The 12,546-nt window shown below is 42.8% G+C and overlaps 1 protein-coding gene across 5 annotated transcripts in view; it reads right to left on the bottom strand.

Annotated features, from left to right (window-relative positions):
• The window catches only part of LOC106579418 (transient receptor potential cation channel subfamily M member 4), a 119,407-nt gene that overhangs the window by 15,157 nt on the left and 91,704 nt on the right, over positions 1 to 12,546 (bottom strand). For 4 of the 5 annotated variants that reach the window (XR_006760774.2, XM_014159313.3, XM_014159310.3 and 1 more), the window contains exons 25-26: positions 7,375 to 7,447; positions 2,831 to 2,924 (exon numbers count right to left, since the gene is read on the bottom strand). Coding sequence is in view for 4 of the 5 variants with exons in the window: in XM_014159313.3 (XP_014014788.3) it covers positions 2,831 to 2,924; positions 7,375 to 7,447 (167 nt within the window). In the remaining variant the exon portion in view is untranslated. The remainder of the gene's footprint in view (positions 1 to 2,830; positions 2,925 to 7,374; positions 7,448 to 12,546) is intronic. The other variant, XM_014159312.3, reaches the window with a different exon arrangement.

Below are 12,546 nucleotides of genomic sequence, written 5' to 3'. Positions count from 1 at the left end.
CAACATTTGTTGTTGAAGTAGAAGTCCTGGGAGTGCATTCTGACGAAGAACAGCAAAGGTAATCCAATTTTTCTAATAGTAAATCTGAGTTTGGTGAGGGCCAAACTTGGTGGGTGTCAAATTAGCTAGCCGTGATGGCCGGGCTATCTACTCAGAATATTGCAAAATGTGCATTCGCCGAAAAGCTATTTTAAAATCTGACACCGCGATTGCATAAAGGAGTTCTGTATCTATAATTCTTAAAATAATTGTTATGTATTTTGTGAACGTTAATCGTGAGTAATTAAGTAAATTCACCGGAGGTTTGCGGTGGGTATGCTAGTTCTGAACATCACATGCTAATGTAAAAAGCAGTTTTTTTTATATAAATATGAACTTGATTGAACAAAACATGTATGTATTGTATAACATAATGTCCTAGGAGTGACATCTGATGAAGATCATCAAAGGTTAGTGCTGCATTTAGCAGTGGTTTTGTTTTTTGTGACATTATATGCTAGCTTGAAAAATGGGTGTCTGATTATTTCTGGCTGGGTACTCTGCTGACATAATCTAATGTTTTGCTTTCGCTGTAAAGCCTTTTTGAAATCGGACAGTGTGGTTAGATAAAGGAGAGTCTTGTCTTTTGATACTCACAGACACCATTCAAACAGTTTTAGAAACTTTAGGGTGTTTTCTATCCAAAGCCAATAATTATATGCATATTCTAGTTACTGGGCAGGAGTAGTAACCAGATTAAATCGGTACGTTTTTTATCCAGCCGTGTCAATACTGCCCCCTAGCCCTAACAGGTTAAGGCATTTTTGAGGTATTTGTATTTCGCGCCACGCGATTCCACTGGCTGTTGACGCAAACATCCCACCTTGCCCAGGGAGGTTAACCATGTGTGTTCTCTTGTTTTGTACTGTTCTGTAGTGTCGACCCAATGATTCGTCGGACAAACAAAAAACTTTGCGTCCTGCAGGCCCAGGCATGGATCCAAGCTGACGAGACATTCAATGACATCATCAAGAGATATGCTGGACCCTATGTCAGAGAGGAATTTTTGGGACCACATTGTGTCTATTGTCCTGCTAATAGCCCTTGTGAAAACAGGGACGACAGAGAAGTTCCTTACTTTTTCCCCCTTCCACTTGCCTTTTCCATTTATTCCCGTAGTAATTCGTTATGGTTGGCATTGCAAATGAGGGCATAAACTGGGTCAAGACACCAGCAGAGTAAGTAGACCTTTATATAGTCCCTAGCCCAGGGAAGTTAACAGGTTAAGTGCTTAGAACGGCTGGTCATGGCTCACTTCAACAGCATCATCCCAGTACCCTAGACCCACTCCAATTCGCATAACGCCCCAACTGATCCACAGATGACGCAATCTCTATTGCACTCCACACTGCCCTTTCACACCTGGACAAAAGGAACACCTACGTGAGAATGCTATTCACTGACTACAGCTCAGCGTTCAACACCATAGTGCCCACAAAGCTCATCACGAAGCTAAGGAACCTGGGACTAAACACCTCCCTCTGCAACTGGATCCTGGACTTCCTGATGGGCCGCCCCCCAGATGGTAGGGTAGGCAACAACACCTCTGCCACACTGATCAACAACACCGGGGCCCCTCAGGGGTGCGTTCTTAGTCCCCTCCTGTACTCCCTGTTCACCGACGACTGTGTGGCCAAACACGACTCCAACACCATTAAATTTGCTGATGACACAACAGTGGTAAGCCTGATTACCGATAACGATGAAACAACCTATAGGGAGGAGGTTAGAGACCTGGCAGTGTGGTGCCAGGACAACAACCTCTCCCTCAATCTGAACAAGACAAAGGAGTTGATCGTGGACTACAGGAAAAGGCGGGCCGAACAGGCGCCCATTAACATTGATGGGGCTGTAGTGGAGCGGGTCGAGAGTTTCAAGTTCCTTGGTGTCCACATCACCAAAAACTAACATGGTCCAAACACACCAAGACAGTCGTGAAGAGGGCACAACAACACCTTTCCCTCTTAGGAGACTGAAAAGATTTGGCATGGGTCCCCAGATCCTCAAACTTCTACAGCTGCACCATCGAGAGCATCCTGACCGGTTGCATCACCGTTGCGGCCAAGCTTCCTGCCATCCAAGACCTATATATTAGGCAGAGTCAGAGGAAAGCCCCAAAAATTGTCAAAGACTCCAGTCACCCAAGTCATAGTCATGTTCTCTTTGCTACCGCATGGCAAGTGGTACCGGAGCACCAAGTCTAGAACCAAATGGCCCCTGAACAGCTTCAACCCTCAGGCCATAATACTGCAGAACAATTAATCAAATGGCCACCCGGACTATTTACATTGACAACCCCCCCATTTGTTTTTACACTGTTGCTACTCGCTGTTTATTATGTATGCATAGTCACTTTACCCCTACCTACATGTAGAAATGACGTCGACTAACCTGTTGACTCGGTACCGGGACCCCCTGTATATAGCCTCGTTATTGTTATTTTATTGTGTTACTTTTTAAAAATGTTTACTTTAGTTTATTTGGTTGAAGAAAACTTGAACTGCATTGTTGGTTAAGGGCTTGTAAGTAAGCATTTCACGCTAAGGTCTACACCTGTTGTATTTGGTGCATGTGACAAATAAAGTTTGATTTCATTTCAGTTTTATTTTATAAATTTGCGAACATTTCTAAAAACCTGTTTTTGCTTTGTTATTATGGGGTATTGTGTGTAGATTGATGAGGGGGTAAAAAAACTATTTCATCCATTTTAAATAAGGCTGTAATATAACAAAATGTGGAAAAAGTCAAGAGGACTGAATACTTTCCGAATGCACTGTATATTGGGAGGTACCTCTAAGTGTTGGTGGTGGTCGAGTGGGCTTGACCATGTTGCTCTGTGAGAGGGCTTCCACTATCCAGCTGAGTGCACTGGAGCAATACTCCAACTGGGAAAGAATGGTTAAAATTTTTTTGTTTGAGAGTCAAGTTCAACTAAATATATTCCAGTGCAAGCTTGTTCTCTCAAAGCTAAATGTAGCTACCGTTAAGTTATGAACACCCTTCCAAGACATTCTAGATACATTTTCAAGAACCTAACATGGTGCATGGTTGGGCATGGGGCTAGCAACATCATACCGTAAAATCTTTGTGCTACATTAACAAATTACAATCCTACAACTGGATGCTAAGATCTCCCAGAGTCCCAGACTTGTATGACCACCATCAGTGAAAGCCTATGGGAAACTGGTTATGTGAAGATGGGAGCACTGAACACCAAAAACAAACTGCACATTGGCTTATGAAATGTTAAAACAATGATTGAGTCTGGAAAGCTGGCACAGGTTACCGACGAAATAAGAAGATACAAGCTACAGATCCTGGGAGCGAGTAAAGTCAGGTAGACTTGCTCTGGTTCCACAATAACCAGCACTGGAGAAACAGCACTACACTCTGGATGGGATGACGGACAACATTGTGTAGGTGTCGCCATCATCCTACAGAAAGGGGTAGAGAAAACATCCCACAAACTATGTCAAAGATGAAGAAAAATGTCTGTTCTATAACACCCTCCAATCTGAAGTTTAGAAGACACCTGTTCAACACCTGCTCTTCGTCATCGGATACCTCAATGCAAAGGTTGGCACCGACAATGCCAACTACGAGAGAACAATGGGGAAGTACAACTGTGGAGAGATGAATGACAACGGTGAGAGACTGGCAACATTCTGTGTCACAAAAAACCTGGTGATTGGTGGCAGCTTCTTTCCCCACAAGAATATCCAAGCTGACATGGTACTCTCCTAATGGAAGAGAGAAGAACCAGATTGACCACCTGATGATCAATAGCAAGTGGAGAATCTCGGTGAGGGACGTCAAGGCGCGAAGGGGGGAAGATGTCGCCAGTGACCACCATCTTGTGACTGCCGACATCAAACTAAAGCTGAACAGTTCAAGACCACCGACAAAAGGAACAACAAAATCTGAAGTTGGCATGCTGAGGGACCAATCCATCAAGACAACCTTCATAATGCAAGTTCGCAACAAGTATCATGCCCTTTCAAAGAACACAGATGAAGAAGATGAGGAGGGGAATGAAGGAAATATAGTCAGATAGTGGGAGAAAGTGGTTAAAGCTTACAGTGAAAGCAGCAAGAAAACCATAGGACACAGAAGAAGGCAACGCAATGAATGGATCACCCGAGAAACATGGGAATTGATTGCGGAATGAAGGGACCTGAAAAAGAAAACAACAGATGCTAAATCACAAAGGTCAAAACAGAAAATGGAGGAGCAGTACAGAAAAATCAACACACATGTCAAAAGGCTAGTAAGAAAAGACAAGGGCCTACCTAGAGGAGCTGGCAAGTGCAGCTGAAAAAGCAGCAGCAAGCAGCCGGCAAGGAAAAGTACACAAAATCACTAACCTAATATGTGGCAGAAAATTCAAGTCAAATATTCACATCAAAGACATGCAAGGCAATCTCCTGACTATAGAAAAATGAACAGGAAGCAAGATTGACAGAACATTTCAGAGGTTCAATTAACACACCTGAAGCTGTTCCAGACGACCTAGACATAAACACTGCCCCAACAACCAAAAAATAAAAAATCCCTACCATCAAGTCACTAAAGAAAAGGAAAGTTCCAGGTCCCTATAACCTCAATGAAGAGCTATTCAAAATCGATCCAGTATTGGATGCAATCATCCATCTTCCACTCTTCACTGACATCTGGATGAAAGGAAATATACCTTCAGATTGGACCAAGGGGGTCATCATGCCTAAGAAGGGCACAGTATCCGATTGCAACAACTGGAGGGGTGACACTTATCCGTTCCCAGCTAGATCTTTTGCAAGATTATCATACAATGGAGCTATAGACAAAGTGCTTAGGAATGAACAAGCAGGTTTAAGGGGAGGAAGGAGATCTACAGATGGAAACGCTACATCAACTTTGTTGACTTCTAGAAGGCTGTTGACAGCATTCACCGCGAAAGCCTATGAAAGATCTTAAGAATTTATTGAATCCCCACCAATGCTGTTAACATCATAAAACAGTTCTACAGCAACTTTTCATGCACTGTGGGAACGAGCAACATGAGCTTTGCTGTGAAGTCTGGAGTTTGTCAAGGTTGTGTGATGTCAGACTTACTCTTCAACCCGGCAATAGACAGGGTCATGTGGCGAACAACAGAAGATCAGGCAAGAGGAATATGATGGACCTTGTACTCTTCTCAAGACCTTGACTTCACCGATGACCTGGCTCTTTTTATCACACACACACACACCAACATCTACAAGATAAAACTGACAGAGTCCAGTCCTTTGGCCAGCAAGTCGGCCTGGTTATCAACTACAGCAAGACAAAGGTCATGCCCATCAACATCAACACAGCAAAAGCAGCCAAAATCAAGCAACAGGAGCTGGAGTTAACCCACAGTTTTACATACCTTGGGAGCACCATATAAACTTCAGTTAGTGATAAATACAGCTGCTAGAATCTTGACTAGAACAAAAAATGTGATCATACTACTTCAGTGCTTGCCTCTCTACACTGGCTTCCTGTTAAGGCTAGGGTTGATTTCAAGGTTTTACTGATAACCTACAAAGCATTACATGGGTTTACCTCGATTTGGTCCTGCCGTACATACCTACACATACGCTACGGTTAAAAGACGCAGACCTCCTTATTGTCCCCATTTTTAAGCAAACAGCTGGAGGCAGGGCTTTCTTCTATAGAGCTCCATTTTTATGGAATGGTCTACCTATCCATGTGAGAGACACAGACTCGGTATCAACCTTTAAGTCTTTACTGAAGTCGCTTCAGTGGGTACTGTGATTGATTGTAGTCTGGGCAAGGTACTGGAGCGACAAACCGCCCTTGCTGTTTCTGCCTGGCCGGCTCCCCTCTCTCCACTGGGATCTCTGCCTCTGACCCTATTATGGGGGCTGAGTCTGGCTTACTTGTGCTCTTCCATGCCGTCCCTAGGAGGGGTGTGTCACTTGAGTGGGTTGAGTCACAGATCTTCCTGTCCGGTTTTGCGCCCCCCTCAGGCTTGTGTGATGGAGGACATCTTTGTGGGCTTTTCTCAGTCTTGTCTCAAGGTAGTAAGTTGGTGGTCTGTTGATATCCCTCTAGTGGTGTGGAGGCTGTGCTTTGGCAAAGTGGTTGGGGATATATCATGCCTGGTTGGCCCTGTCCGGGGGTATCGTCGGACAGGGCCACAGTGTCCCCTGATCTGGGTTTTAGGCTGGGTTTCTGTATAGCACTTTGTGATATCTGCTGATATAAAAAGGGCTTTATAAATACCATTGATTGATTAACATATGCCATGATGGAAGCACCAGCAAAGACATCTGCACCATAATCAATAAAGCAAGAGCAATCTTTATGAAGTTCAATAAAGTCTGGAAATTGGGACAATATAGCACAAATACAAACTCAGAATATACCAGAGCTGTGTACTGCCAACTCTCCTTTATGGTTCAGAATGCTGGAAAATGACAGAAGCAGACCTGAAAAAACGATCTACCTTCCACACAACTTGTCTCCGGAGAATCATGCACATCTTCTGGCCAAACACAATATCAAAGACCAACCTCCTTAGACAAACTAAGCAGGAAACCATCGATGCCATACTCAAGAGACGCTGCTGGAGCTGGATTGGACACGTCCTGAGAAAGAGTACAGACTCTATCCCAAGAATAGCTGTCTATTGGCTTTCAGAGGGCAGATGTAAGAGGGGGAGGCCCAAGACAACGTGGCGTGGAACAATGGAGACCAAGCTCCAACAAAATCAGCACAGCTGGGGCACGGTGGAGAAGATGGCAGACAGACAGAAACGGAGTACCTTTGTTGATGCCCTATGCGCCAGCTGGCGTGACGGGTATAAGTGAAGTGACACACACACACAAACACACACACACACACACACACACACACACACACACATATACACACACACACACACACACACACACAATCCCCCCCTTCCCTGTAAATATAGTCCTATAAATTGTGCCTTGCTGTATTATACTTACGCTAAACATTTTATTCTATTCTACTGAGCCATTTAATTGCATTGTCGGGAAGGAACCTGCAAGTAAGCATTTCGTTGGATGGTGTATCATGTGTATCCTGTACATTCGATTAATAAAACTTGAAAAACACACACACTTCAATTTGATATAACGAATGACTCAATTGCATCACAAGCAACAATCACATGCCAAGGGAGCTGGAGCAACCCTGCCCCTTCTCAATCTTCATCTGCTGGTGGAAACACTCAAGCACACACACAAACATGTAGGGACTGTGAGACATACAGTATGTACAAAAAGTAAATCACACACACAAACACATAAATAGAATGTCGGAACAAAATGTAAGCCTGACCTCCGATTCCAGAGCTCTCAGTCTGCGATCATGATCCCTTGTCTCAGCCATCTGTTTCAGTACACTGTCCACCCTGTCACACAGTAAACACATAGTCAGGTCCAAAATTATTGGCACCCTTGATAAAGATAAGCAAAAAAGACTAAAAATAAAGAACACAAATACAGAGCTATATTGAATGCAAAACATTTACACTAATACAATTACTCAGAGAAAGAGATTTTGTTTAACAAATAATAATTTGTTTTGCTCTAAAATATAGGGGTCAAAATGATTGGAACCCCTGTTTTCAATACCTTTCAATACAGATGCAGGATCTTAATTTGATCACTTTTGTTGCTGTGAATTTTCCTGCACAGCGGGAAATGCAAACTTGTAATGTATTTGAGGTTTAAAAATGCTTCTAAAGTTTAATTTCTACGTAGAAATTTGATTTGATTTGTCCTAATGAAAAATTAATCCACCACTAGAAAAATGTTCATTAATTATAATCCACATAATAATTCACATTTGCTGTTGCTGAAGGATTATTTTCCTTCTGTAGCAAACTGGCTTAAATTAAGATCCTACATCTGTACCTCACCTTGCAAGGCCCACATCAAGGCCAGCATGCCAGGCACACTGGACCCACTCCAAATTGATCCACAGAAGATGCCATTTCCATAACACATCAGGACAAGAGGAACACCTATGTGAGAATGCTGTTCATTGACTACAGTTCAGCATTCAACACAATTTTTCCCTCCAAGCTCGACACCAAGCTCAGAGCCCTGGGTCTGGACACCACCCTCTGCAACTTGACTTCCTGACAGGCAGACCACAGGCGGTGAGGATTGGCAATAACACCTCCACATTGACTGTTAACACAGGGGCCCTCAAGGGGTGTGTCCTCAACCCTCTGCTGTACTCCCTATTCACCCAGAACTGCGTGGCTTTGCATGACACCAAATCCATCATCAAGTTTGCTGATGACACCATGGTTAACCTGTTAGGGCTAGGGGGCAGTATTGACACGGCTGGATAAAAAACATACCCGATTTAATCTGGTTACCACTCCTACCCAGTAACTAGAATATGCATATACTTATTACATATGGATAGAAAACACCCTAGAGTTTCTAAAACTGTTTGAATGGTGTCTGTGAGTATAACAGAACTCAAATGGCAGGTCAAAACCTGAGAGATTCCTTTACAGGAAGTGGCCTGTCTGACCATTTCTGGAACTTCTTTGCCATCTCTATCGTTTACTAAGGATCTCTGCTCTAACGTGACACTTCCTACGTCGTCCATAGGCGCTCAGAGCCCGGGAAAAACCTGAATGTCGTCATCCCAGCCCCAGGCTGAAACACATTATCGCCTTTCTCAAGTGGCCTATCAAGGGACTCTGGGCTTAGGCGCGTGACCTGACCGCCCCCGTCTTTGTGATTTTTTCCTCTGTTTGCCGAAAAGGAGATTCCCGGTCGGAATATTATCGCTTTTCTACGAGAAAAATGGCATAAAAATTGATTTTAAACAGCGGTTGACATGCTTCGAAGTACGGTAATGGAATATTTCGATTTTTTTTGTCACGAATTGCGCCATGCGCACGACCCTTCTTTACCATGTCGGATAGTGTCTGGAACGCACGAACAAAACGCCGCTATTCGGATATAACGATGGATTATTTTGGACCAAACCAACATTTGTTATTGAAGTAGCAGTCCTGGGAGTGCATTCTGACGAAGACAACAAAAGGTAATCAAACTTTTATAATAGTAAATATGATTATGGTGAGTGCTAAACTTGCCGGGTGTCTAAATAGCTAGCCTGTGATGCCTGGGCTATGTACTTAGAATATTGCAAAATGTGCTTTCACCAAAAAGCTATTTTAAAATCGGACATATCGAGTGCATAGAGGAGGTCTGTATCTATAATTCTTAAAATAATTGTTATGCTTTTTGTGAACGTTTATCGTGAGTAATTTAGTAAAATGTTAGCGAATTCCCCGGAAGTTTGCGGGGGGTATGCTAGTTCTGAACGTCACATGCTAATGTAAAAAGCTGGTTTTTGATATAAATATGAACTTGATTGAACAAAACATGCATGTATTGTATAACATAATGTCCTAGGGTGTGTCATCTGATGAAGATCATCAAAGGTTAGTGCTGCATTTAGCTGTCTTCTGGGTTTTTGTGACATTATATGCTAGCTTGAAAAATGGGTGTCTGATTATTTCTGGCTTGGTACTCTGCTGACATAATCTAATGTTTTGCTTTCGTTGTAAAGCCTTTTTGACATCGGACAGTGTGGTTAGATTAACGAGAGTCTTGTCTTTAAATAGCTGTAAAATAGTCATATGTTTGAGAAATTGAAGTAATAGGATTTTTAAGGTTTTGAAAATCGCGCCACAGGCTTCAAGTGGCTGTTACGTAGGTGGGACGAATTCGTCCCGCCTAGCCCAGAGAGGTTAACCTGCAATGATGAGTCAGCCTATACGGAGGAGGTAAAATAATTGGCATTGTGGTGCCAGGACAACAACCTCGCCGTCACCATCAACAAAACAAAGGAGTTGATTGTTGACTTCAGCAAGCAGAGAAGGTAACATCAACGGGACTGCAGTACTGTTGCAGTCCCGTTGATGTTTTGATTAGTGTAATGTTAGCTAGCTACATAGTTGTCTTTGTATCAAAGATAAAGGTGTAGTACAGAGTAACTAGCGAGGTTAGCTAGCCAGCTACATTGTCAAACAAAGTCAACAACGCAGCCACTGCTAGCTAGCCAACCCCACCAGCTAGCAGTACTGTAGCATTTTAGTCAATAAGATTTTTTGCAACGTAAGCTTAACTTTCTGAACATTCGAGATGTGTAGCCCACTTGTGTAGCTAGCAGGACTGACTTTGTGTTAGCTAGCCAATGTTTAATTACTTCTGCGTTATGAAAGGAACTAGACACGGACACGAATGATCCATTGGTAGTTTGTTGTAACCAAGTATTGGTGCTAACCGTGTGTTATTGGATGCTAGCATGCTAGTTAGCTACGGCATCATAGGATACGGTGCACTGGGTGGGTTTCACGGAAGAATACTGTACCAAGTTATCTAGCTGAATAAACTAAGTTTGAGCCTATTCCTGGAAACATTGAACCACTGTAGTTTACATCAATTATAATTTCTAATGTGGAAGTTGGAAAAGTTATATTTGAGTGTTTCAGTGAATGGTTAGTGAGGGAGGCCCTGCTCTCTCGCTTCCCCAGCTGTTTAGTTCATTTTCATTCCAATCTCCTTTGCATTAGCGTAGCCTCTCCTGTAGCCTGTCAACTATGTGTCTGTCTATCCCTGTTCTCTCCTCTCTGCACAGCCATACAAACGCTTCACACCGCGTGGCCGCTGCCACTCTAACCTGGTGGTCCCAGCGCGCATGACCCACGTGGAGTTCCAGGTCTCCGGCAGCCTCTGGAACTGCCGGTCTGCGGCCCACAAGGCAGAGTTCATCTCATCTCATCGCATACCCCGAGAGCATCTGGTCAGCGGGGTGGTGGCACTGGAATCCTCATCTCTCCCAAGTGGACATTCTCTCTTTCTCCCCTGACCCATCTGTCTATCTCCTCATTTGAATTCCATGCTGTCACAGTCACTAGCCCATTCAAGCTTAACATCCTTATCATTTATCGCCCTCCAGGTTCCCTTGGAGAGTTCATCAATGAGCTTGACGCCTTAACCTGTTAGGGCTAGGGGGCAGTATTTGCACGGCTGGATAAAAAAAATGTACCCGATTTAATCTGGTTACTAATCCTACCCAGTAACGAGAATATGCATATACTTATTATATATGGATAGAAAACACTCTAAAGTTTCTTAAACTGTTTGAATGGTGTCTGTGAGTATAACAGAACTCATTTGGCAGGCAAAACCCTGAGACATTTTCTGACAGGAAGTGGATACCTGATGTGTTGTATTACCTTTAAACCTATCCCATTGAAAAACACAGGGGCTGAGGAATATTTTGGCACTTCCTATTGCTTCCACTAGATGTCACCAGCCTTTACAAAGTGTTTTGAGTCTTCTGGAGGGAGATCTGACCGAACAAGAGCCATGGAACGATGATGGCCCATTAGACACCTGGCGCGCGAGTTCATGTTGGGTACCCTCGTTCCAATACGTTATAAAAGAGTATGCATTCGTCCACCTTGAATATTATTCATGTTCTGGTTAAAAAAGGCCCTAATGATTTATGCTATACAACGTTTGACATGTTTGAACGAACGTAAATATATTTTTTCCCCTCGTTCATGACGAGAAGTCCGGCTGGCTTAGATCATGTGCTAACAAGACGGAGATTTTTGGACATAAATGATGAGCTTTTTTGAACAAAACTACATTCGTTATGGACCTGTGATACCTGGAAGTGACATCTGATGAAGAGAATCAAAGGTAATGGATTATTTACATAGTATTTTCGATTTTAGATCTCCCCAACATGACGTCTAGTCTGTATCGCAACTCGTATTTTTCTGGGCGCAGTGCTCAGATTATTGCAAAGTGTGATTTCCCAGTAAGGTTATTTTTAAATCTGGCAAGTTGATTGCGTTCAAGAGATGTAAATCTCTAATTCTTTAAATGACAATATAATATTTTACCAATGTTTTCTAATTTTAATTATTTAATTTGTGACGCTGACTTGACTGCCGGTTATTGGAGGGAAACGATTTCCTCAACATCAATGCCATAGTAAAACGCTGTTTTTGGATATAAATATGAACTTGATAGAACTAAAAATGCATGCATTGTCTAACATAATGTCCTAGGAGTGTCATCTGATGGAGATTGTAAAAGGTTAGTGCATCATTTTAGCTGGTTTTATGGTTTTGGTGACCCTGTCTTTGACTTGACAAAACATTACACACAACTCTTGTAAATGTACTGTCCTAACATACTCTAAATTTATGCTTTCGCCGTAAAACCTTTTTGAAATCGTAAAACGTGGTTAGATTAAGGAGATGTTTATCTTTCAAAGGGTGTAAAATTGAAAAATTTGAATTTTGACATTTATTTGGATTCAAATTTGCCGCTCTTGAAATGCACCTGCTGTTGATGGAGTGCACCACGGGGGGGACGCTAGCGTCCCACCTAGCCCATAGAGGTTAATAAGTTCCTTTCCTGACAATGGCTCACCCCTCACAGTTCTGGGTGACTC

This window comes from Salmo salar, chromosome 19 (assembly GCF_965601325.2).
Source record: "Salmo salar chromosome 19, fSalSal1, whole genome shotgun sequence".
Lineage (NCBI taxonomy): Eukaryota > Metazoa > Chordata > Actinopteri > Salmoniformes > Salmonidae > Salmo > Salmo salar.
This window is presented reverse-complemented; position numbering and strand designations above follow the sequence as displayed.